The sequence below is a fragment of the Carassius carassius genome, chromosome 16, assembly GCF_963082965.1.
Source record: "Carassius carassius chromosome 16, fCarCar2.1, whole genome shotgun sequence".
Classification (NCBI taxonomy): domain Eukaryota; kingdom Metazoa; phylum Chordata; class Actinopteri; order Cypriniformes; family Cyprinidae; genus Carassius; species Carassius carassius.
Window position 1 is genome coordinate 32226664 of NC_081770.1, and position 27883 is coordinate 32254546.

Below are 27883 nucleotides of genomic sequence, written 5' to 3' on the forward strand. Positions count from 1 at the left end.
GATATTATTTTTATTTGTATTTTTATACATACACTTTTGGTTGTTTTACCATTTTCACTACAGCAGAAATGTAGTAAGTAGAAATTGACCGATACTGATTTTTACTAATTTTCCATAATTAAATATCAGTTTTTAATGTCAAATCCACCAATAAACAAGATAATGCATATGGGTTAATCGACATATAAACATGCAAATAATCGGTACCGGTTAATATAGAGTGACCAATATAGCCTCTTTTCCTGTCCTGGTCAAGACCAAAAAGGTCATCTATGTACTTTTAGGTAAAGTACAATTACTTTGTACAAGTATGAAAACAATAGGAAAACGAAGCCAAATCATGGACATTTTAGGCAATTTAGAAATCCCGGCCAGGATATGTCCAAAATAAAAAATGTATATATGGTAACCCTATTATAAACCGATACCGATTATTTGCAAGTTTATGTGGGGTTAACCGATATACATAATTTAATCATTTAAATCGCTGGACCTGACATTGCAAAACCAAAATCTGATTATGGAAAAATGCACAAATATTAGTAAATAATATCGGTAAAACCGATTAACAGTCCATCTCTAACACAGAGACCAAACGTTTTGCGTATAACACAACAATACAATAATGACTCCAAAACAATAAGGCAGTCTAAACATCTTTAATTGTCCGTTACATATATTTACATAACAATAAGAAATTATATATGTACATCTTTGCATCAAAAGCCCCTGAATAAAAAAGGCAACTCAGTAATTTTACAGCAATAAGCTCAAGTGGACACATAGTCAGCAGGATCAAATGAAACATTACAAACTCAAGATTAGATCTCATAAGCAACCACACAAAAGCAAGTTTGTTCATTCGTTCAATCTCATAAACTTAAGGTCAGTGGTCGTTATTGCTTCAGATATACTCACAGCAGCAAACAAAAGGGCTCTTGAATATATTTTCTTTTAAATACTACTCAAACTAACTTAGGTCCAGTATGTGTGGCAAGTTTCATTGGAATACAAGTTTCCAATGTAATAAAGTCTTTTAATCAATTAACACTTTGGTACAACTTTCTTGAGTAGCTTCATTGAATGAGTATGGGCCACTGTGCAAGATCTTGGACTGAATGCGAGACGTTGGAATGATGTTCTGGCTCAAACATTAATACAATTCTCGTTCAAACAAACATTAAACTAGTGCAAATTAAAGAACCAACGAGACTTGTCTAATAAGGGACAGAAAACATACAAAGTGCCATTTTTTGGTAGGTGCAAAATGTGAAAGCAAAAAGGCCTTCAAATTCACATTAAAGACCAGTATTGGGCCTCATTTGTGAAACTTGAGTGAAACAATTTTCTAAGTAACTTCCACAAGAATGGATTTACAAACTGATTTTATTTATATTTATGGTTAAAATGTTCACAAAACCAAAACAATTTATGAATAGTGTGTAAATGCGTATTTATGCAAGTATGCATAAATTGATTTAGGAATAACTAGAGCAAATTTCGGTCTGATGTGGTTTTATGAAAAAGCTAATTGAATTTCTGCACAAAACAGTGCAAAAGATAATTCTTACATAAATAGTTGCATTCAGTCCAATATGATAATTTACACTTCAATCGTTAACTTTAAAAAAAAGTGTTTTACTTCAAATTCGTATTTTACTTAAGGTACATTGTTGCATCACATTAATATTATTTATTTATATACAAATTATTAAATTAATTTGGCTCACATTTCACAAACGAGGCCTTTTGTTTTAGTAGCTTTGATCTTTAACACAGTAGGTTTGAACCCGGCACTTCTAGAAACCTCTAGAGAAACAGATTGTGCAAAACTCGCTGGAATTCAGCTGCCCCTCTCCATCTCTCAAAACAAACAGCCATTAAAGAGGCACACAACAGGTTATACACTTATTCTATAACCAAAAAAAGAGCAGGTAGACAATAACATTACACATAAAAGCTTATGACAGTACTCAACAGCCTCTTGAATATAAAAAAAATTGGATTTTTAAGGACGGAGGCAACAAACAAACAAAACATGCCACATAGTAAAAAACAATACGATTTTGTGTATGAAAGCAGCGGTCCTTAAAAAGCAGAAACGTCTTGTTTGCACATAAAACTCTTTAGTATTAATGTTGCATTGTGCTGCAGTCAGCAGGACTTTAAGAGCAGCTAATTTTGGACGGGAATCAAGAAACATTTGGCTGAATAACAGTCACTACATTCACTGTTGAGCTGTGCTCTGGTAAAATCTTACTGGCGTTGTGTGTTAGGTCCCGCTGGCCTCGTCCTCCTCTCTGTCCTCCTGCTCCTCCATGTTCTTTCGAGCCATTCGCTCTCTCCTCTCGGCGAGCCTCAGACAGCGAGGACACTGCTTTCCTCCTTTAAAGCAGGTCTTATGATAGCACGCATGACAATCTGCACACACACACACAAAACAGACCATTACAACCAACCACCATAACATGGGAAAAAGACTTAAAGAAAACATTTTATTTCAGCTTAATAATGCAAAAAATTCATTCATGTATAAATAAATGCATATATAAATAAATGAATGTATAGAAGCAGAAGGAATTAAAAAGCATAACAAATAAAAAACAGAAATGTATAAATGCATTTAAAAACAAACACAAATATAAAATGTATGCATACATTTATTTTTGCATTTTATTAATTTATGCGTATAAATTAATGCATAAAATGTATAAATAAATGCAGAAATAATTGTATAAATAATATATAATATTATGGCAAAAAATCATAAATAAATGCCTAAATAAATCCATAAACACAAACAAGTAATTGTATAAATACATGCATAAATAAATCTGCTCATAATTGCACACAGAAACAAATGGAAATCAATAAGTAAATAGGTTCTCAGTTTATAAAGGGATAAATCTATAAACAAATAAAAAGTTTATAAATAAATGTAGAAATGCATAACAAACTTAAGATAAATGCATAAATTAATGTTGAAATAATTGCTTAAAAGAAATACAGAAAAAAAATCCTAAATAAATGTAGAAATAAAAGCAGAATAAATTAAAAGCAGAACTGAAAAACAGTAATGCAGAAATTCAGATAAACAACCAAAAGCATACATAAATGTATAAATAAATGCATCGCTTGACTTATATAAACATTTATACAAATTTATATAAGTTGCATAAATTTATAAACTAATATATAAATAAAATAAATAAATCCATGAATGCATAAATATTTGTGTAAAATAACATTTAAAATCCTTTCAATTTATAAATAAATAAATGTATACATGCATTACAAACTTATAAATAAATGCATGAATGAAAATATTTATTGTAAATGCTTTGCAATTTAAAAATGAATGTATAAAGAAATAAATGCATAATAACTAAATGTAGAAACAAATACATACATAAAAAATGAACGAATAAATGCATAAATATATGCATTAATCAATCAATCATCCAATCGATAAGAGGCTCACCTTCACAGCGCAGGCACTTGCTGAGCTCGTAGGGGAAGATAATGTCCTTGTCATTTCCACAGAACTCACAAATGAAGCCCTTGGCCTGGCAGAGCTGTGGGAGAACAACAAGAGAAGGAGATCAAATAAACCTGATCACCTAAACAAACACAATGTTGTGTAACTGCTCTCAAAAGTGGTGTGTGAATGGCTCCTCACCACACAGTCCGTGACGTGGCTGGAGCCGAGGCGCAGCAGATCTCGCAGCTTTGGGCCCAGACCGCCGCTGCGGACAGCTGTGAGGTCGTTGAGAGAGAACAGGTGAAAGTCTTCGGTCAGATGTCCAGGAAGAGTGTCGAACTGATCCAGAACCCTGTCAACAGAACACAACAGAGACTTGAGACGCAGCACTCTTTAGTGCGGCCTGGAAGAAAAGTGCAGGAAAAACACTCACTCTTGAGACAAACGGCACGTTTTTAAGAGATTCTTCATGTGGTTCAACTGTTCCCTCAATGCCTGTAATACAGTAAACTCATTTTTAATTAAACGATACAAATCACAATTGGAAACAGTAAATATTAACATTATAAATGTCTTTACCGTCACTTTTGATAAATTTAATGCATCCTCGCTGAATAAAAGTATTAGTTAAAAAAACATCTTACTGACCTTTTGAACAGTAGTGCATATATTTAGTGCATTTATATAAACTACATTTTGCTGCTCATTTTATAATATATTATTAAATAAATACGATTACAATTAAAATATTCTAAAGGATAAAAATCTACCTTAGGTTATGCTCTACACGGGGAGTTAAGAGTTTACATTACTATAAGGTTACAGTTAACAACAGAGCCCAAACTTAAATTGAATTACGACTTATTTTTAAATATAATAACCAACACTCAAAAAAAAGAAAAAATGAAAAACAGCAAAAATGTAGCACAACATAAAATATTTTTCTCTGCCCGTCTCTCCATATCAAGGATTTCCTGGAGCACCTTCAAGTGATGTGTCGTTCTTGAACGATTTGTTCATTTTGAACGAATCTTTAATGTGACTCGGGAAGAACGAGTCGTCTCGGGGAGTGATTCGTTCAGTCGCGCATGCGCAGTATTCTATAGGTTCTGTTCTAGTAGTAGTGATTCACCTGTCAGTCAATGCAGTCTTGAGCCGGAAAGAGAATTGATTAGTTCCTAGTTCGGGTCTATCGGGTTTTTGACTCGGTCCTTAATCACGTGACAGCCCCATACGCTAAACCTATGCAGTCTGAGCCGGAAAGAGAATTGATTAGTTCATCTCATGAGTCTTTGGATCGAGTCGTTCCTTAATCACGTGACAGACCCATACGCTAAAACCATAGACAGTAAAAGAATGCAGTATTGAGCCGGAAAGAGAACTGATTAGTTCATAGTTTGGGTCTTCGGGTTATTCGTTCTTTTGTCACGTGACGTGACAACATTGGCTAGAGTAATTAGTTAATTTACAACCTTCCTTACAAATGGATGCATACTACTTATTATTTTTTTTAATAATTATGCTTTAAATGTTGTCCATATGATGGCGAAATCACTTTGATGAAGAGATGTTTTTTCTGTTTGTTTTTTTTTTACAGTGGATTGTAATCTTCAAAAATGACCTTGTTGTATGATTTATGTCTTTTGAGTTCACCCTTCAGATTAGACGATATAACTGTATTGTTACTTGTTTAGGATTCAGAATGTTATTTGCTTTTAATTTATTTCATCATGTCCGTTTTGAGCAATCTTCTTGTACATATATTAGACCAAAATGTCAAGTTTGTCTAGGAAAAGCAATTATTATATACCAGCAAATTGGATTAAAAATGAACAAACTAGGCTATAAATGCTTTGTATTGTAGGCTTGGATTATTATATTATTATATAGCCTAGTGTTTATTTACTGATAGACAGTCAAAAAGACAAATTATTAAATATTTTATTTATAACAGGGTTTTATTTATTTATAAAATAATAACACACCACAGATCCTGAAGAAACAGTAACAAAAACACAGTGACAGAAATGTCTGAAATAGCGCATAGATACAGTCGGCATCTAGTCATAGCTGGGGGCGTGGCGAGGGCGGAGTCGGCGTGGGGGAAAACACTGCGAACATCGTGTTTATCTGAATGACAAAAATGCACATATTGAGCGCTCATTCCCAGAGACACGTAGAACAATTGCAGTCTCTTTTAACTTTAATATTCATATACACTAGTCCATATTGATATTTGATTCATTTTACAGCCCTAATGTAGATGTATTCTTTCAAAAATAGCCAAATTCCGTGACGTTCTGCTTTATACAGCAAGTTCTATTTTTGACTGGATTCCGCGATTCAATCGCTTCGCAAACACAGACGGGGTGAATTTATGAATGAAAGTGTAAAAATGCTGACACAAAACTAAGTTGTTACATGTCCACACGCTTTTTTAAGTGGGTTTATTTTTCGAAACTAGGCTAACGTTACATAGTTTAGCTTCAGGTAGAATGATAAGGCTAATTATATATACATGCCACTTTCTGAAACAACCTTACACAGTTTTGATAACGTTAATAATGAACACGATGTTAATATAGCCTGCCTGTGATGAATGTCGACTGCACACATACACATGCTTAGTCTTGGGATTCCACAACTTCCCTTGATCATCCTCACAACTTATTGCTTGTAGCCATTTTGTCATCCTTTCTGGTTCTGTATGTTTATTAGGAAGGATGTAGAACTTTAATTAATAATTTGTTAGTTTATTGGAGGTACAGAAAACGACACCGCAACTCTTCGGCGTGGTTGTATTTCAATTGGCGCCAAGGCAATGTTTTCCCCCACGGCTAAATTCACATCACGTGACGGGGCGTTCCCAGACCAACCGTCTGTATCTATGGGTCTGTCACATGATTAAGGAACGACTCGACCCGAGAGACTCATGAGATGAACTAATCAATTCTCTTTCCGGCTCGGACTGCATGGTTTAGCATAGAGTCTTTTCTGTATTTTATAGCATTTTAGTTTTGTATTGTTTGTAGTGTGATCAACGTTTGCGTAAGTACTAGATGTGTTGGGGAAGTAACACGTAACATTTTAATTACATTTTCTAAAAATGAAAGAAATAACTCGAAAAAAGATTCGTTCATTTTGCTGAATTTTTGCTGACTCAAAAGTCTGAGTCGGTAAAATGATCCGAACTTCCCATCACTAGTGCCTTCAGTAGTATTACATATATACGATGCATATGTAGAGTTTCTGCACAAGGGTGCCCTCTAGTCTAATTCTAGGCACCTTCCTAGAGGAGCTGGATGGGCTACTGTCCTCATTCCTGGAGGATGGCAGTCCACATTTAGTTTTTGGTGACTTTAAATTTAATCTTTACAAGCCTTATGCCACAGACTTCCATTCACTCCTTGCTTCATTTGATCTCAACGCCTTACCACTACAAGCAAGCACAAATCAGGCAACCAACTTGACTTAATTTACAATTGTAATGCAGACAACATTTTGGTTAAACCCCTACATATCTGACCATTTCTCCATTACATATAACCTACATTTTTGCTACCTGTGTGCCACCAACCCCTATACCAGTTACTTTTAGATGAAACTTATGCTCCCTTTCCCCCTCCCATCTTTCCTCTGTAACATCCTCCTCTCTTCCCTCACCTACCCATTTCTCATCCCTGTATGTGAATGCAGCAACTGACACTTTATGCTCTACTTTAACTTCTTGTCTAGACCATATTTGTCCTCTCTCCTGCAGGCCAGCATGGGCTGCCCCTTGAATATGTCTTTGCTTTCATCTTTTTCTGCTGAAGTCCATACTGACAAATCTTCATATATCCACAACAAGATTAACAGTACTCCAGACACATATAATCTAGATAGCTACAGACCGTTACAGACAGGCCTTGCACAATGCAAAAGCTGATTCCAAATCATCAATTCTTATTCTGCTGAATCTATCTGCTGCTTTTGACACTGTCAATCATCAGATCCTCCTGTCTGCACTCTCATCACTGGGCATCACAGGCAATCCACTTCGCTGGTTTGAATCCTATCTCACTGATAGGTCTTTCAGGGTGGCCTGGGGACGGGGAGGTGTCCAAAGCACATCAACTGGTCACTGGGGTTCCTCAGGGATCAGTTCTTGGACCACTCCTCTTCTCCAAATACAAGACATCACTGGGTCCCATCATACAGGCACATGAATTCTCTTATCCATTGCTATGCTGATGACCCACAGATGATCCAACGTTAGCTGCACGGATCTCAGGCTGTCTGGCGGACATCTCGGCATGGGTGAAAGAATATCACCTTCAACTCGACCTGGCAAAGACTGAGCTTCTTTGTCTTCCCTGCCACTCCAACTCTTCAGTATGATTTCGTTAATCAGAAAGATCAGGCCCTTTATTACGGAGCATGCTGCACAACTTCTTGTCCAGACCCTTTTCATTTCTAGGCTGGACTACTGCAATGTTCTTCTGGCTGGACTTCCATCATGCACAATGAAACATCCACAAATTGTAGCATCTGGACCAATCAGACACACCATTTTTCATTAGGTTTAACAAATCAATTGAGTTCGTATTTTCATGATCTAAATGAGAGTGTATATTATATGTTGTTTATTAGTATTATAAGAATCTTGAATATTCTTCTCTTGAACACCCAATCTAATTTATATGCAAAACACCATGCTAGAGACAAAGAGTCATAAAACTTCCTTCCAAAGAAACCATTCCTCATTGGCTCACTCAAATCCCAGAGGTGTGACCTCAATAGAAGATAAAGCTCTCACATCAGGGACCCACCTCGGCCAGTCTGCGGTTCTTCTATATCCTAAGAGGATGACGAGGAAGAGCTGAAACTCTCTTGAACCCCTAAGCATATGCCAGGCCTTCGACCTTGACTTTTCATTCTCCAAAGATCCTAGGATCTCAGCTGATGTCTCTCTAAGCTCTTTTTCACTTTCCACTGGGAAGAAACTCCCAATCATCATCGAGTCAGAATCTCTTTGGAATTCATCACTCTTCAAACCTGGAAGACGGTGACACCACCAAATCTCCAAACCATCAAGACTTTATTCCGAGACTGCATTTGGACGCTTGTTCCAGGCCAAGGCAATGCAAGTATCGTATACTTAACTAAACTAAACAAAGGTTTATTATAAGCTGTAGACCTCATTCTAAAATGGCGCTGATGGTTTTACTCGGGTGGTTAACTGACTCTTTTCATAGCTTCATTCTCTGGTTTTTCCTCTAATGGCTTCATCCACTTTGCTCTCCTTTTGTATGTCACGTGACTGTATGTATGTTTGTTTGTTAAGACTAGTTTGTGTTAGTGTTTAGATAATAAAATTCTTGTGCACAAATTACAGGAGTTTGAGTTTTCTGCCTTGCACATTAATTGTCCCTTAATTGTCTTCAACAAGCCCAAAAGAGCCCATGTTACACCTCTCTTTATCTCCTTGCACTGACTACCAGTTGCAGCTCACATCAAGTTCAAGACATTGATGTTTGCATATAGAACAACCACAATCTCTGCACCCGCCTACTTCCACTCACTATTACGAATCTACATGCCCTCCAGAAGTCTGAGATCTACGAGTGAGCTACGCCTAGTAGTACCATCACAGAGAGGCTCAAAATCACTTTCCAGAACATTCTCATTCACTGTTCCTGGCTGGTGGAATGATCTTCCCACCCCTATCCGGAAAGCTGAATCCCTGACAATTTTCGACACTACTTGACTTCATCTTAAATAAAACATTTAAACAACACTTTGTCTTTCTCTTTATTTATTCCTTCCACTTTCTAGCTTGTAATTATTTGAACAATGCCTGAAACTTGGTATTATGAGCACTTCCCTCTTTAGAAGAATTGCTTTATTTATTCCCCAATTCCCCAAAAGTCACTTTGGGTAAAAGCGTCTACAAAATGCCTAAATGTAAATGTATTTATATTTATTTTATTTTTATATTTGTTTTTATATATTTTTTATTTATCTATTTTATTTTATATTATTCTTATTTAAATTCCATGTTATATATTGTATTATATTAATATTATCACACTATTACTACAAACCTAACTAAATAAGTAAATTCAACTAAATTGATGTATCAATTCTTAAAGAGGTGCTAATGTTGGTGTTTAAAAAGAAGCCACTGTTACGGTCATGAGACCGTGTGTAACGTACGCGCACTGTTTCCAGGGCTTTGACTTTCTTGTACAGGCCGCTGTTGATGTCGTTCAGGTTGAAGAGCGGATCTCCTGCGATCTTGGCCAGCAAGTCCCTGGAAAAGTTGCTGACATAGCTTTTACTGAAGTCCCACTTCCTGAGGATCTTTCCTGGCACAACGGCCTGCGCGTTCTCATGACAGCACTGGCAAAAGTAGCGGCCCAGATACTCACAGTACCTCAGCCTCTTGATGTAGTCTATTACAAAGACAAATCACCAGCATGAACTCACAGAGTCAAGGAAATCAAGCTGTATTTGTACAACGCCTGTGTGTTGTGTACCTAGATCGATGCGAATGCCGCAGCCAGCGCAGCGGTAATTCTGTTTGGCCACCACCACTTTCCTCCTGACAGATGGAGAGATACATACAGTACGTTACAGAATCATGTCATGAAGGGAATGAAGCTGAGCAATGAAGGAGATGGTCTCACTTTGGAGGAGGGTGGATGTTGAAGATGATCTGTGGTCTGGGAGGAGCCCACTCCAAGTTCCCTCGCACTCGGATGCGTAACTTGTAAATGTCTGCGTGTTCGCCGTCGTCAGGAGAAATGGGAAGAGAATCTGGCATTGGAAGAAGCTTTGAAACAAAATAACAACAAAAAACACAGTGTAATGTAGACATATTCAGTTACAAACAAAATTCAAGGCAAGTCAACAAAGGCTTTCAATGCAGTTTTTTGAGTCCATAAGAAAACAGTGAAAGAAAGACACATTTAAGTGTTTATTTAATTACTTTTATTACTTGATCTATTTGCATCTAGAGATTTTATTTACAATGCACTCTTTTAAAGATTTAAAGGGATAGTTCACCCAAAAATGAAAATAAGCCCATGATTTACTCACCCTCAATGCATTCTAGGTGTTTATGACTTTCTTCTTTCATACGAAAACAGTCGGAGTTATAATAAAAAAAAATACCGGGCTCTTCCAAGCTTGGCAGTGAATGGGTGTCAAGATTTTGAAGTCCAAAAAAGGGCATCTAATCATCATTAAAAAAAAAAAAGTACTCCAGACTGCTCAAGGGGTTAATACACGGCACGCCTTCTGAAGCAAATGAATGCATTCGTGAAAAATATCCATATTTAAAACTACATAAACTGTTATTTCCGTAACCACATCCGTAATCTCAAGCCTCCTGGAACAGCATGCGCGTATGATTATTAGCATAAACTATAGATTACCGTTTATAACATTTTAAATATAGATTTTTTTTCTTACACAAACTCATGATTCCCTTCAGAAAGCTTTTTTTAACACCCTGGAGCTGTCTGGAGCATTTCTATGATGGATGGATGCACTTCTTTAGGCTTCAAAACCTCAACACCCATTCACTGCCATTATACAACTTGGAAGAGCCAGGACATTTCTTTATCTAACTCAGATTGTATTTGTCTAAAAGAAGAAAGTCATATACATCTAGGCCCAGGCGATTAAACGGTATCAACACTTATCAATGGTACTCCTTCTTCGATAACGATAGAAAAAATGTTTGATATAGTGCACGATATAGGCACGTGCTATGGGTGATGCAGACAGCACACACGAACATGAGTGCTGTGCTTGCCTTTCATGAGGAGATTATGTATAAAAAAAATAATATTCGTTGAATTAAAAACAAAAAATGACATTTTGAATGCAAAAATGGTAAAGTCGAATGTTGGTTGTGTATCAGGGAGTGTCATCAGTGGAGCACGGTAAGGATGTAAATAGAGAAGTGGTGGTACTTTTTGAGGGGCGTCGTGCTCTGGAACTAGCCAGTCGAGCTCTGAGGCGGCGGGCAGCTGCATGCCCTCAAACTGTCTGAGGAGACCCATCGCCACCGACTCTGCAGAGTTTGACTGTAGCACTGATGGAGAGCTGAGCAGAGAGACATTACAGCCGATCACAAATCACTTCTGGATACCAGTCAAAACTCACAACCACTGGACTTCATGGCCACAGAAAGATGGGCCGAACAAAAGAAAGATTTGCGATGTTCTTACATGGTGTCGGAGCTGAGGAAGGACCTGCTGCTGGACACACTGCGTTTGATGTCTGCATCTGACAACAGTGAGAATAAAACAGTTGAAATGGTCTCCAATGAGATCTGCTGTATAAGAAGAGCTATACACCAGCAACAGACCAATAAATCAGACATTACTTGCCATTTTTACATTTTTGCTTGCTTGTCTGAGCAACACTTAGCGTCCCTAAAATATTTGGAGAAATCGGATTAATTAAAGGGTTACTTCACCCCAAAATGAACATTTTCTTACGGGTTTGGAATGACATGAGGGCGAGTAATTAACCACAAAATTTCATTTTTGATTGGAGTAACCCTTTAAATATTATGACGTATTTTGTTATTTTTAAAAATACAATACATTTTAAAATTAATTAATTATTATTAAATAAAAATTAATAGTATAAATGTGGAATCTTGTTATATACACACACACACACACACACATATAGTTCTAATTATTAGTAGTTATAGTAATATAACTTCGTTATTTCTTAGATATATTTATAAATATTAGAATTAAGTTACAGTTTAAAAATCACACAAATATTTACGCATTTTTATTTTATAAATATAAATATATATATTATTATTTTTATTTTATTTTTTATTTCTTGTAAGTGTGTCTGACTAAATGTCTGGTAAATCTAAGCGAAAAGCTTTTATTTTGCAAATGCCCCGTGTCCTAATATTACATAACTTGAAAAGCAAAGAGATTGAGAAGAGATTGTGATTCGTGGCACTGGTTATGAATTGAAGCATCAAGATAAGAAAACTTTAGATTTATTTATCAATATTAACAAAAGAGATTAGGGCACCCGATTGAAGCCATTCTTACGTAATACTATTGTGTCATTTTTGAGACACACCCATCATAATGCAGCAAAGCTGTGCCAAAGGTTGCAGGTTTATTAGCACATATGATCAATAAAAGCAACATCAAACAAGAGGCTTATATGGCATGCATATTGACACATGAGATGGACACACGTGAGAGGGGATGAACAAGCAAAGCTGAGGAAAAAGCAAGAACAGCCACCAACTACTGCTACAGAGTCTGAAACACCTGACTCCTCTGATCCCACCATCATAATCTATAAAGCAGCAAAGGCTTCCCCTGCTCTTAAACGGTCTCTGGTACCTGAGAAGAGGGAGGCGAGTGACAGGGACAGGCCGCTCTGAGACACCGCCAGCAGGGACTGACCATCACTGCCATCTAAGAGACAGAGACCAGAGACTGTGTCCTCAACCAGACGCCTGCGTCTGCTGTTCAACAGTTCATCAAGACGACAGCAAATCTGAACACTTTCTTAATAACTGTCCTGCTCACCACTGATCAGTGCAGGAACTGCACATTAGATTTCCTTTCATATTTAATAACCGGTTTCTTCTTTGATTAATAAAAACGTTCAGAAGCCTGTAACGTATTCTCGCTTAAGTATTTATTTTTAGATTTAAAAACCCTACCGACCCCAAACCTTAGAAGGGTAGTTTATATATTACAAATGTTATAAATATATAACTCATCTTGGATTTATTAAATCCAAATCATTACTGTAAAATGTCACATTTTAGACTGTAAAAATACGTAAAATAATACTAATTTGTTCCTATATATTGTGCACAAATATGATCAAATATTTTATAGCAGGTACATAAATATTCAGACAATTTTAGACTATAATATTTGCATTAAAGTGTTTTATCACTTTTTTTTATGTATTATTACATGTTATTAAAATATATTATTTCTAGCCAAATATTTCTTTGAAATGTGTCACATGGCAGTGTTTCTTTTTTATTATTATTCATTATATCAGGACAGTTGCACCACATGACATTTTACGACCAGGACTAATCTTGGTATCATAAAAAAGCCAAATTATCTAACATTCAAAGGGACTGTCTTTATGTGTGTTTCAGCATGTTGGTTGTACCAAATGACTTTTTTGGTTGCACAATATGACTTTTATGTTTTATTAAACTTTAGCTATATATATATATATTGCCCATAAGTCCCACAATACATTATTTCTAGCTAAATATTTCAATAATACCTTGAAATATCACATTATAAAGGCTAAAAGTGTTCTTTTCAAAACAGTAATATGACATTTTCAAGTGCAACAAGATTTTTAATCACATAAACAAAACTTTATCTGCCCAGAGTTAGTGTGAACATCTCACTTCCTAAAACACCACCTACTCCCACATTTTAAAGGTTTCTTTTTTGTATGTAAACGTGCGTTGATGTAAAGTGTTAATTTTGATTTCACACTGATTTGCATATTTAAGCCTGATTTTCCGATGACTATTCTGCTCTTTCCAGATAAAACACACGAACAAATCAAGGAAAGAAACAAACTGATTCAAGGTTACAAATTAGGGATCAAAAGTAAGCATAATCAGTTAGAAATCAGTCGTGTGATTGGGATGCCAACACATTTCTCATCACATGGCATTATGGGTAATGAGGGCAATCGTGAGGATGATTCTACGATCACGAGTGGGAATGAGGTCAGACTTCCTGTCTGGAGCTCCTACCTTTGAGCTCGATGTCCTCCACGTCTCTATCCGAGCCGGAGTCAGAGGGGTGAAAGGAATCCTGGGAGCTCCTTCGTGAGCCGCCACTGTCCACAGACGGGGCTTCGGTCGGGAAAAAACAACAATAAATACTAGTGCTATCAAATGATTAATTGTGATTAATTGCATACAAAAGAAAAGTAATAATATATGTTTATTTATTATGTATATATACATACATACACACACATGCATGCATACATTTCAGAAAGATATGTTGTTTATATATATATTTATTTGTAGTGCAAATTAAATGTATATAAATAAAGACGCAAATACATGTAAATATATAGTTTAGTCATGAAACTCTAGATGGCGCAGGCTGATGGGTTGGTAAAGTTACCGATGGTTTTCAGAGAGTTAAACGACTTGGCACAAGCTGATTGGTTCATGCTGCATATGCAGCCAATGAGCTTACTGCCTTGCATTTATATGGCTGGCTAGCATTCACTAGAGATGAAACCCTCCACCTTCCCCAGCTCCACCTGTATAGATCTGCTAATAACCAACAGCAGCAGCAGCGTAGAAGTTCTGTTCGGCCAAGACCAAATACATTAACATTGTCATATCCGTCGCCATGCTAAAATTAATCACACGTGCCGTTTACATTAGATTTCCCTCTTGAAAGCAAACGCCTCAGTCTTACGGTTATTAGATGAGAGCGGTGGCTTCATCCCCCTGCGGCGTATCTGCAGTCTGCGCAGACGGATTTTCTGTTTGAGCTGCTGGATTTCTGTGTCGCTGTCGCCCTCTTCCTCCGCCTCGTCCGTCCTGCGCATGTTACACTTCATCAGCTCGATGGCCGCGATCAGAGACTCCGAGATGCTGAAGTGGGCGTTTTCCTGCAGTGATGGGATACGTGTAATGTGTGTTATGAACACCATATATATATATGAGACTCTGAGCGCAGTGAGATGATCACCTTTTCTAGATCAGCACAGCTGCCAAAGTCCTGCTCGGAGAGGTAGCTGATCAGACTCTGGCCCTCGGACGGTCTACGAAACAATCCGTCTGGGACGCTGTTGTACTGGCTGCCGTCTGTAAGTATGAAGGCACGCTTAAGATTATGATTATTTTTATACAATTCGATGAGATATGCAAGTGTCCATGATGAAGAAAACTAAATCTAGTTAGAAATGTACACTCTGTATTCATGTTTGTCTTGGAAAAGTTTTACACCATTTTTAAGAAATGTTTCAGTTAAATTGCATTAATTAAAAATGTCATGTGGTGTGACCATCGAGTAAAAAGGATGCATTTTCCTTACAGATCAAATATATGTGAATGTAATGAGGCTTAATCATTGTTGTTCATTTGATTTTTTGTTGTTGTTGTTGTTTTTATACTTGTCCAAAATTACAAATTAAGAAATGTGTGATTTTATTGGGAGTCGCACCACATGACATATTACAACCAGAACTTATTTTGCCATCATAAAAAGTCAATATCTGATATTTTAAGAGAGTTGTTTTTTCTGCATATTTTAGTATGTTGTTTGTACTGCGTGACTTTTTTTGGTCGTACCACATGACTTTGATTAGATGGACAGAAGATTAAAAAAATGAGTAAGCAGTAAAGGAATGGTGATAAAATATTTTTTATAAAGAATAACTTTTTACATTATTCATTATGATATCAAATCAATGACGTTTTATAACCTGCATATTTCAGCATGTTGTACCACATGAATTTTGTTGCACCACATGACTTTGATTAATTGATCAAACAGTTTATGCAGGGCTCCAAACAAAAAAATCGAGTAAGGAGCCACTGGCTCCTATAAGAAAAAAACTTAGGTGCCAAATGATTTTTTAGGTGCCACAGAATAAACATGTTTTGTGTGTTTTATTTAAATAATTTATTTTACATTTTAACTTTTTAATCATACTGACGTGTTTATGTCTCATCTTTTCTTGACTTTATCAGCATTTTAATCCATCTTGTAGATGACCTGGGAATGAAGGTTCACTTAAAGCGGGAGCTAAATGTCTTTTCCAACTTGAAACATACAGTCATGCGTTGTTTATTACACAAAATCTGTACCAATATCATGGACCATAACCATCACTTGGCCCCTGAGTATAGTTTGGGGTCCTCCTCAATGCATTCTGTAAATGTTGTCATACTCTCTTAAAAATAAAGGTGCTTCATGATACCATAGAAGAACCTTTTTTTCCTGTCTAAATGGTTTCATAAAGAACCTTTAACATTTGAAGACAATAACAGATTATGAAAAGGTCAGAAAGAGATTGTTCTTCAAAGAGCCTTTGACTGAATGGTTCTTTGTGGAACCAAAATTGTTCTGTGAAGAACCTTTTAAGCTCCTCTATTTTTAAGAGTGCATGTCTTTCACACTTTCAGTCTGTTTTTCTTAATTAGTAAAATTAAATTTTATAGGAGGAGTTGAATCATGTAGACAACAGGTTAAGAAAAAAATATTAAAATTCAATAGCTCATAAATATAGCAAAATGCTCCTCTTTATAGTTATTTTTCTAGCTGACTGATGAGCTTGTGGACACCGAAAGGTTACTGAGGTTAATATTATGTTGCAATGTTTACAAGCTTTACACGTTTTCCGCAGTTTGAAAGTGTTGTACCATAGAATCTCTTATAAAACAGCCTACCGTTTGATGTTAATTCATGTTCATTATGTACTCTAGTAGTAAAGAGCAAGGTATGATAGGTTCTCGTGCTGCTTGAACTGAGGCACTACTCGCGATCGCGCCTGCCGCATTAGGGGCCGTTCACATGTCCCGTCTTTTGCGCGCTCAAGTTCGTCATTTCAAATGTAGACACGCGGTATGCGTGCATGCTCATAATGGAAGCGACGCGCTTGTTTTTTTCCAGGCGCGTCCGCACCGCATCGTGTTAAAAACATCTCAACTTTTCAGAATCCCGCAAGCGCACCGCGGGTCATGTGACAAGAACCAACCAATCAGCTTCATCCTTTCCAGTACCAACGTTGAAAGCTCAGCCAAGATGAAGGAACAGCTGATTATAGCTGTATATGGATAGCCATTTTTAAATATATTTAGTAACAGAGCTACTGCAAGCGATTTTTAGTGCTGCAAATCCATTTATCCTTTGATGAAATTTACGCATCTTCATGGAGAGAGCAGGTCATGGTTGCTTAGCAACGGCAGAAGCCTCAGGAGCGCAAGAGCCCGAAGGCTTTTGGAAAAAAATCAGAAAGCGGCGCGCCTAGCGTTTTCCACACGTTTTTAGGCACGCTATGTGAACGGCCCCTTAAAGAGCACCAAAACTGTATTTATTGTTTGAATTTTGTTATGAATTTGGAATCATTTTAAAGCTGATACTTTGTAAATTAAAAAGTAACAAAGCACAAAGCTTTTTGCGATTACTGGCCGGCAAGTGCACTTCAAATAATGAAGTTCATGCATTAACAGAACACAGCATGGATCTTGTTAAGAAGAAGCTTTATGATTATAAACGAGAACTGTTAACGATATTGCCAATATCCACACAGATGACAGCTTTACCTGTTGTAGTTTGTTCAAGTTATGAATGAAATAGAGGCTGTTTTTCTGCACTTTCTCTTCAAGTCTCCATCATTTCTCTCTCTCGCGCGTTTATCAGGTGCGTGTCAGCGCTGCTGCGCGGCAGATGAGGACTGTTTAAAACTCTTTTTCCCACTAAAACTTCGATGCGCATTCTCTCAATGTGCGAACATAAGAAAAGATGTGAATGCAAAACAATCAGGAAAAAAGGCATTACATGCAATTTTTTAAGAGATAGCATGTAAATGCATAGGCCTAGTCGCCAGTGGCGACCTCAGCAAAAACTTCACTCGCATTTTAATATTTATGGTCGCAAATGCGACCGTTTTAGTCGCAGTTTGGAGCCCTGTTATGTCTAACAACTTTTTTATTATTACAATATCCGTACAGTTGTACCACATGATATTTTACAACATGAACTAATCTTTCTGTCATTAACCATGACTTTGATGGCCAATTGTTTTTTTTTTCAAATATTAACAAGCACTAAAGTAGTTGTGTGTTAAATTTATTTTATTTAACGAAAGTATTAAATAAATTAAACAAGGTGTTAATAATTTGACTGTTTTACTATATTCCTTCTTCATGACATCAGAACACCCTGAAATTTGTACTTTACACTCACATTATTATTATTTTTTTTATTAAAACATACTCTTCAAAGAAGTAGTGTATTTAGGTCATTAACAGATAGAAAGCATCACTCACTAGACTCCATATAAAGGGAACTGTTGGTGCTGCTGTCACTGCTCTGGGGTGAGAAAGGACCACAGCTCTTTGAAATTGGTGTAGCTGCAACAGACTCTGGGAAATACAGAAAAACATGATACAAATTATGCACAAAAAAAGATAAGTAAGAAAACAAATGTGTCTTCTTGGTGCAGGATCTGATCCAAACACTGATAGAAATTTAGATCTACACAACAGAAAATCTACATGTAGATCTATACAACTAGTGTTTGAATGTTTATAACGGATAACACAATGGCCAAAAAAAAAAAAAGACTAAAAGGACAATTAAATATTCAAAACTTTCCAGGCACAGCGGTGTAAAATTCCACTGACCAGAAATAAGAACAAGCGTAATGGCACAGGATAGGAATGATGTGCAACAGCTTGACAAACAATGCCAAAAGCTGAAGAAGAAATAGAAACAAAATGGAAAGCAACACCGAATCATGCATGGGTAACAGAAATGGAGGGGTGGACAAGATGCAGCACCACTGCACTGCAAACCTGCGACGGGGTCCTCGATAATAATGGTGATTTTCCTGTGATTCCCTCCTTTCCACACAGAGAAGAAAAAGAGAAAGAATAGAGTTGAAGCAGAGAAAATATCACCCTGAACAGCTAGAAGCAAGGTTTGGAGATCTTAAAACTAGTTAACATTATAGATCATTTAAAGTGAGCAAACACAGCCAACTGGACTTTCATAATCTGATTTTTTTTTTTTAGGTGAAACACATGACGGAAAAAGTAAAAAGTAATTTTTATCAATTATAAAATAATGATTCATGGACCACTGTGGAACAAAGGTTATATTTTTTTTATATAATTTTATATATAAAACTATTCTGAAAGTAAATAGGCAATTTTTTTAACTATATATAATTTGACAGCTTGAACACTCAAAATTCATCTTGTCAAAAAGCCATTTTTTTAAATCACTAACTGCGTTACCATTTTAATGGTCCTTTATAACCTTTCAGCAGGCTCCTCCCCCCTACTGGGCAGTGTCAAGTGTCATATTACAAAATTTACAAAAATGTTATAAATCACAACTTTTTCTAATCTTGACAAAAAATATTTTGATGGTTATATTGTAAAAAATTTTTTTATCAATTTCTGACAGGAAAAATACATGATTGTGATTGTGAGCCGGTGGTTATTTTTGCTATAGCACCTAAACAAAATCTCATAGGAACCTCACATTTTTTTAATGTCAACTTCAAATTTGGAGCATAACTTCCAAACAGCATTTTTAGATTCCAAAATATTTTGGTTAATATTTATTTGACATAAAATATTAAATATTTTTTACATTTTCACTTTAAATGCTCATGGTCTTTTAAGTCAGGTAGATTATGATTTAAGTTTTTATTTTTCATTAGCAAAAAAAAAAAGGGAAAAAGTCTTTAAAAAATCCAACCGAGGGGCGTATGGATCTTGTAATATGACAAAACTAATTTAATTTGTATTGTGTAAATTTGAATTATCGACAAGTGTCATTTTATAAAACAGAATATTATGTGGCACTTAACATGGTTCGGAATCAGATTTTTTGGAACTTGAATATTAAACATTTAAAATGTAGCACTACTGAATATTTTTATGGCAGAGTTTTACAGACATGTATTTTCAAACAGCGCATTTTTTGTTTTGGAATCTTAGACTAGAAATATCCAGTTTTTAAAAACATTCGAAACATCAAATTCAATATTCTAAAATTCAATACGCCAAAATTCAGAAGACTAGATGATCTCCACAAAGACAAACAAAGTATTTTAGTAGCAAATTAGTATTTTTCTGGCGTGAGTGTGCAGTTTAATATCTACCTGGTCATGAATCGTCCAGAGGTATCCAAAGTGAATCTTACACATACGGTTTATATACTCATATTTCAAGGTCTGCACACTCTCAAATGTGAGATCAAAGCAATTTACTGAAGAAACAAAGCACTAAGGCAAACTGACTTGGCATTGAAAAAAGGTCACATGTGACAGAAACGTTTGCCTTGGTGCTTTGTCTCTTCAGTAAACTGCTTTAAATCACGAATGTTAAAGCATGCAGACTTAATTCAAGTATTTACTAAATAGCTAGAAAAAAACATTTGTTCTGAAAGTGATTCTAACCATATCGTTCCTTTGTGCCATTAACGATATAACCGGTGGCGTGGATGTCGCTATTCTCATACAATTAGTATGATTATCTTGAGTTATCCTTATATTGAATGTCCTCAGCGTAAACAGGGTTTTACACTAATAAATGTCGCTTGGTTAGTAGTTTTGCTGCTTTTCCTTAGTCTTGACGAGGCCTGTGTTCCACTGTTTGTACGCACCATTTTTCAGCTTCTGCGTGACGCCTGTGTCGGAGAGAGAGCGGATGTGGCCCCTCGAGCTTCGCCCTGTGGTCCTCTGAGCCTCTGAGAAGGAGCAGCGGCGCTGTGGGGGCGGAGCCAAAGGAGTGTGGGCGTCGCCCTGGGTCCCCATGTGTTCACTGCTCTGAGTGGAGCTGGATGAGTCGCGCCGTTTGGGCTTCCCCAGATTTCCGATAGCCAGGTACTCCGGGCCGTCATCCACATCAGCTTCCACACAATCCCGGATCTCGGGCGGAGCAGGTGAGGCGGGCTCAGTGAAGGAGATCTGGGTGACTCCTACGTCCTGGTTTCCTCTACAGCAAACCCATGGAGCTCCCTGAGTACTGCTGGATGGAGTGACATCTTAAAGACAAACAAAGAGATGAACTGTGACACATTTCTTCACTGCATGCATTGCTAACTGCCCACCTTCCATCCCTAGTTTTCTCGCCAAATAACATACTGTTCTCTGGAATTGCATTTTGTGTGTGAACAAGGCAAGCATTTAGTGTGGTAATGGAGCCACAGAGTGGCCTGTTGTTCTCTGAGACCTGCTGACCTGAGCTGCTCTTGGAGAGTGGGGTGTAGGGACTCTCTGTAAGGCAGATCTCGGACGTGGTGAGCCGGCGGGACTCTGGATTGTCCGCAGGCCTCCAACTTCCTGTGGCCCCGGGCAGCACACATAAACTCTGACTCTTCAGCAAACCAAACTGAGACTCTCTCACATGTGAAAGCTTTGAAGACAAAAGAGACGGAAGAAATTGACATACCTGCATGCAGAAATGCATGGTTACAGTGAAGGCCGACAATGAAGTAAGATGGTGTAGTTATAACACCTACCAACAGAGGCTAAAAGGGCTGTGCTAACCAACCAAACCACGACCGCATAAAAAAACTGGATGCTTCTCAGCTAGCTAGCTTTAAACATGTCAACAGTTTAACGAACCTAAATTTACATAATCATTAAGAATAGCTCATAATCATAAAATGCAATAGAACGTGTTTTTATTCCTGTATAAGGGGTTTTCTTTTCTTTATCACATATATTGATTTTGCGTCGATTTTCTCATCTGACAGGAAAGAGGTTTATTGGCTAGATCAATGAGGGCTCTTTGAAAAGAGGAATTTGTGCCAGACATTCGCTGAGATAACAACCAAGTGTGTGAGATCATGGACAAACACAAACACTGACTGTCATTATCTTACAAATAACACATTTCACAGGACAGGTTTATGAAGGGAACAGTTTTCTGGTATAAAGACTTCAGAGGACCTCCCATTATTAAACCCTTCTCGGCTTTCTGTGGACTCTGGCCTCCATAAACCCAGACAAATGAATGCCTACCAGTGAAGGATATCCAAAACCTCTTTTAGATTGCCAAAGCGGTTTTATTTTACCCTGCAGGGTCCCTGCTGCACATGTCAGGTGCCTCAATGCTTGGAGAGTTCGGAAAAAAACCAAACTACACAACGCAGTCCAACAAAATCACAGAATCTCAGAATTATAAATGACTTTTAAAGTATTTTAAATTACATATAACACCACAGAAGTTAGAAAATGATCACATTAAACATTTTCTCTTTACTTCTGTTGTTTGGTTAGGCTTCAGTTAGCAAGCTTAGTTTAGCCTACTAGCTTAGCATATCGCTAACGGGTTGCATGCTCTTTTAAAGCAAGCCGATCATGGGGTTTGCGATACGTATCGTCTGTGATAATAATATAACTGTTGTTTTAACAACATGCAAGCTAACATCGTTATCTATGTCAAGACAAAAACAAACAAAAAGCATTCACTGTGTGATGAAGCATAGTGGAATGGAGTTAGAACGCCCTTACAATTCAAATAAAAACTAATGAAAGAAAAATCTATCCCTGTTTTTTTTTTTTTAATATGCAAGATATAGTCAAGTAACATCACACAAGTCAAGGCACCAACACAAAAACACACTCCGCTAAATACTGTTAAATTGTTGTTATTTCAAAAATGTGAATAAATATGGGGATATGATTTTTTGTTGTTTCGCACACCCCTCAGCTGATCCACAAGGCTGTGGTTTTCAATGTTAAGTTTAAATAATATTTCACAACTAAATTTGACAGTTATTGTATTAAATTGTTGCTAAAATCCAGTCTTATTTTCATATTATTTATATCCTTTTTATAGTTCTGAATAAGATTTTAAATTAGCTTTTATTTTTTGATTTGCTTGTTTTTTTATCATTGATATTAAAAGAGCTTTAGCTATTTTTGTTAGTTTTTTTTTTTTTATTCTACTTCAATATTAGTTTTATTTCACTTTGGAACTTAAGTGTTACAACTTTACAAATTAAGCTAAAACTTTAGCAATTAAGTTAATTGCCAAGGAAACATTTGAAACTTTGGTTCAGTGTTTCATCTAATATTTACATTTTTCTTTAGCTTTATTTTAGATCTTTATATTAACAGAAAGTGTTTTTAATAGCTCATGTTGACATGCATTTCCTGCTTTTCTCATTTAAGATAATGACTTTAAATTATCTTTTGGGGGGAAAGAGTTCTCTCTCTCTCTCTCTCTCTCTAAACCGCGATAAATCGCAACACTGTGTAATTAATCAAATTAAAAATAGTAATCTACTGACAGTTCTACTTTTAGTTAATGATATAAACACTGCTTTAAAAAAAAGTCTCAAAGTCAATTGTTTACAAACGGAGTTAATACTGATTTGTTGAACATTTCACCCAATAAACGGTCTGGTTTCCCCAGTTCATCAAAATGTCTTCTTTTATGTTCAGCAAGAGAGAGAAACTCATACAGGTTGGGAACAACTTGAGCGTAATTAAATAGTTCTGGGTCACGGACACGGGTTTCCATCTCTGAAAACATTGATCTTCTTCGTTATGCTTCATCAAACCCGCTGGAATCACAATGTAGATAAAACCTTCCTACTATGAATCAACAACAGCCTTCTTATAGCAGGAGCTCAAGTTTCTCACCCTGCCGGTGTCTATGAGAGCCAGCAGCCGAGGGTTGTTCTGCTCGACGGCCTCCAGACACTGAAACATGGCACACACGTGTGCTTCACTCAGCAGGAAGGCCCCGTCTACAGAAGAGCACAGCCAACACTGTTATCACACACACACACCAGTAGGAAAAACATACGCAAAGGATGAGTTACCGTTGTAATATTTCTGTGTGTTTGTCTTATGCTGCAGCAGCGGTTTGAGCTGGGCAGATAAGACGTGAGCTTGCAGGCTGTGTAGAAGCCAACGCTCGGCTTTATAACCCTCGCCGACGCTCTGAACACCGCTGCTCAACACCGGCTCCAGCTGACTGAACTAGAGAGAGAACGAGGAGTCAGACGTCTCCCTGAAGCTTCACGAGGGAGACATCCACTGCTCTGACACATACCTGCTCCACGTGACGGGCCAGATGAGGACAGAGATACCGCACACACCACACGAAACGCCAGTAGTCTTTCTGTTTATAGTAAATCTGCAAAAAACAATATAACCAGATTAGATCTTGTACCACAGCGCGATGATTCATACATCAGAAAATGTGTCCGCTCACTTCTGTGCATGACAACCCTGTTATTAATAACAAAAAAAAATGAATCTAAAACTAGAAATCTGACATTATACGTATATTATAATTAAATTTCAATTTAAAGTAACAGAAGCAGCAGTTGTTTGTCATTTGATTGGCATCTGACTGACAACGCTTTTAGCTATACGCAAAGTAAATAAATTAAAAAAGGGTATTTTGATTGTAGAAATAACAAATAAAACTGCATAAAAACAAATAGAAATGCAATTTGTGATTAAACTGTCGTAACAGAAGACTGAGTTATGACATGTTAATTAAAGAAAACCACATGTTCAGTTCACCATTAAACTAATAGTGCCTTTCGAAAGTAGATATATTTAGAACTGAATTAAATAGAATTGCTATTTCTATTTAATGCTGACTTTACACGTTTGAAAAATAGAGATTTTCAAAGAAACGCTGCCGGGTTTTGGAGAAGCTCATCTTTTGCTCACCGAGGCTGGATGTATTTGATCAAAAATGCAGTGAAATACAGTAACATTGTGAAAAATTATAACAACTTAAAATAACTGTTTTCTGTTTTTACACATGATGCTGAAAACTGCATCACATGTATTATAATAAACGTTAACAATATTTCACAACATCACGGTTTTAGTGCTTTCCGGATTAAATAAATAAATAAATGCAGCCTTGTTGAGCAGAATAGAAAAAACTTATTTTCCTTGTTGGAGAGGCCACTTCTTATCTCCAGTGAGGTACAAAAAGTAAAAGAGAGTAGTAACGAAACTAAAAGGAACGGGACACAGAGCTTATTTGTGTCCACCAGTTCCTGTTAACTCCGTGTATGTGGCCACAGTCTGTTCTGGAGACGCAGAAAGCGCTCGTGCTCCTCCTCACCTGCTCGTGTCTGAGGCCGTGGCCCAGGATGTTGTTCATGTCCTTGTGCAGGCGCTGGAGACCCCCGTAGCGGGACCACACGTTAGGGTTGTTGGTGGACAGCAGCCCCTCTACAGTCGTCTTCAGATTCGACAGAAGCTTCCAGAGTTCCCATCTGAAGAAGACACATGTCAGTGATAATTATAACACATAGTGTGCTAAGAGCACTTCAACCCAACTGAAGAAGAAGTGTACTTCACTGTATGGTTTTAAAAACATACTACTTTTTAATATAAAACTGTCCTTTAATGATCTTAAATATACAGATAACACAATATTGGGTACAGTAAATAAAGGCCTCTTAAGTGTACTTAAGGTTTGCTTTATAAAAACATACTTACTTTAATGTGTAGACTAACTAACACTGATCTCAGTAATTATGAGTCACAATAACGACGTTATTATGACGTTTTTGTGCAAGTCAGCTCACAAAACACAAAATAGCAGCTTAAAATAAAACCTCGCGCTTACGTCTGCTGTTTAGCAGCTAACTGCGAGCGAGTCACGAGACTGCTGTCCCTCGCTGCAGGTCTAAAGCTGCTTGAACATACGATACTAAACCCCACTATAGTGAAGGCGAAGCTCGTTAACATTAATCACGTCACCGAACGCTTCCGTGAGCGCCGAGCCTCCCATTGGTTGATTCTCCTGCTTACGTCATAATATCTACGGTTCAGCCAATCAGGTGAGACGCTTTGAGGGCTAACGTTCCACGACGTGATTAATATTCATGAGCGAAGTCTTTTCCATAGTAGGATGTGTAAATGCACTAGCCGGCTAACTTAGCTCGATATGAAAGCTGCAGTCGATAACTGTCTTCGCAAACAAGATGGGTGGTGTACATACGTGTACATGTTCCTGAATACATATATATACCAAAGTATGAGATGATAAAATTCTTTGATTTAGCAGAAATACTAGAGCTGTGAGTCTAGCTGTCAAACTCAGGTGTGCTGTAGACGCTCGTGTTTTGTTTACCTGCGCTCTCCGTCCTCCGCTTCCGCGGATATCTCCATCTCCGGAGCAGGTAAGGGCTTGGTTTAGAGTTTAGCTCGGGTTTAAACGCAGAAGATCTCTAGTCAGGAGGAAGGTGTTTCCACTGAGCGTCCCTCACCATAACAAGACAGGCGGAGGTGACATCAGAGATCAACCGGATGCGTACAACTAAAGCAGCGGAGGCGGATTGTTTCTCTAAATAAAAGTCAAAAGTAGGCTTTTATCGTATCAAAGAAAACGCTTATATATTGCAGTGCAGTACATAATATATTGATATTTTAGATTAAATGTTAGGTAATTAAGTAATATGAAGTAAAATCACCAGCTATGGTAGTTATTTTAAATATTTAATTCGTCATGTTTTTTGTAAATTCATTTTGCATTATTAATATTACATTAGTTTTGATTATTTATTATTGGGTATTTTATTTATTTTTAATTTATTTTGAATCTGAATTTGAAAAGTTTTTATTGCGTTTTTATTTTTGGTAGTATACTCATTTCATTTTCATTGCATTTATTTTAATATTGTTTATTTCGTTGCGTTTATTTTAATTATGAATTAAATTTGGATTGTATTTGAAATAAAAAAAATCATGAAGAATTTAGCTTTTTATTTATTTGGTACGTTTAATTTATTTTCCATTTATTTTTATATTTCATTTAGGCCTACTATTTTTCATTCATTGTTATTAATTAGGTACATAGAAAATACAGTTTTTATTTACTTGGCATATTTAATTTATTTTATATATTTCACTTATTATAGGCTATTTAATTTAATTTGTTAATTAAATGTAAATTAAATTTATTTTGAATGCTTCCATTGTCCTTATTTATAAGTCGCTTTTAGATAATGTAAATGTAAATGTATTAATGAATACATTCAGTTTTCATTTATTTGACATATTTTATTTATTTGACATTCATTTTAATTATGATTAAATTTACATGCAATTTCAATATTGACGCATATGTAAAGCGAACTACTTATGAAATGACCAGAACTGAACTGAATTTAAATCCAAACCCAAGCGACGTGTGTACGAGCGCGTCACTGTTCTCGTCATGTGTGTCCGCGGCCGCACGGTGGCGCTGTTCAACTGCGATGCTTTCCAAACGACGGTAAACGTGCTTCAGTGCGTTGTCACTGAACGACAGAGGAGCAGGAGTCACTCAGCAGGCGTGTCGTGTCTTGTGTCAGAACATTAACACATTTGAAGGCTTTCTGCATGGACAGTTAGAGCCATGGGCAGCATATTTCCATTTCGCTTCCAAAGGTATAATTTACGGAGGCCTGCATGTTGCTATGGCAACCAGCCACAACAACATAATAGAATAGAATATATCCTTTTTGTAGTACAAATACATTTTTAGAAAGAATACGAAATGTAAGTAATTAGTAAATTAAAGTAATTAAATTGCAATTCGATGGCATTTAGAGCCACGGAAACGAGCAGTAGATGGCAATGCTAAAATAAAAAAAAATAAAATAAAACCCCATAAAGATCAAGATAATT

General features: G+C 36.7%; 1 protein-coding gene across 5 annotated transcripts; it reads right to left on the reverse strand.

Moving 5' to 3' along the window:
- Positions 1–645: 645 nt before the first annotated feature.
- rubcn (rubicon autophagy regulator) lies at positions 646–26525 on the reverse strand. 5 transcript variants are annotated; one of them, XM_059569859.1, is made up of 23 exons: positions 26346–26525; positions 25329–25482; positions 24291–24374; positions 24058–24217; positions 23876–23982; positions 21461–21635; positions 20884–21264; positions 19062–19109; positions 18534–18629; positions 15229–15344; positions 14953–15148; positions 14268–14369; positions 12865–12939; positions 11704–11761; positions 11446–11578; positions 10153–10298; positions 10003–10067; positions 9680–9918; positions 3915–3976; positions 3680–3833; positions 3482–3575; positions 2261–2421; positions 646–1981 (listed from the first exon to the last, which is right to left on the reverse strand). In XM_059569859.1, the coding sequence occupies exons 1-22, from the start codon at positions 26381–26383 to the stop codon at positions 2273–2275; spliced, it is 2832 nt and encodes a 943-aa protein (XP_059425842.1). In that variant the 5' UTR covers positions 26384–26525; the 3' UTR covers positions 646–1981; positions 2261–2272. The 5 variants fall into 5 exon arrangements, with proteins under 5 accessions (XP_059425842.1, XP_059425841.1, XP_059425845.1 ...); XM_059569858.1 differs by having other exon boundaries at positions 646–2421; XM_059569862.1 differs by lacking the exon at positions 26346–26525 and adding an exon at positions 25709–25874 and having other exon boundaries at positions 646–2421.
- Positions 26526–27883: the final 1358 nt, after the last annotated feature.

Excerpts from the sequence above, each read along its gene's own strand:
- rubcn (XM_059569859.1), bottom strand. The coding sequence starts at position 26,383 with ATGGAGATATCCGCGGAAGCGGAGGACGGAGAGCGCAG. Across the intron at positions 21,636-23,875 it reads CTCTCATAGACACCGGCAGG|CTTTCACATGTGAGAGAGTC; the intron begins GTGAGAAACTTG and ends TTGTCTTCAAAG. Across the intron at positions 11,762-12,864 it reads ACTCGCCTCCCTCTTCTCAG|ATGCAGACATCAAACGCAGT; the intron begins GTACCAGAGACC and ends CACTGTTGTCAG.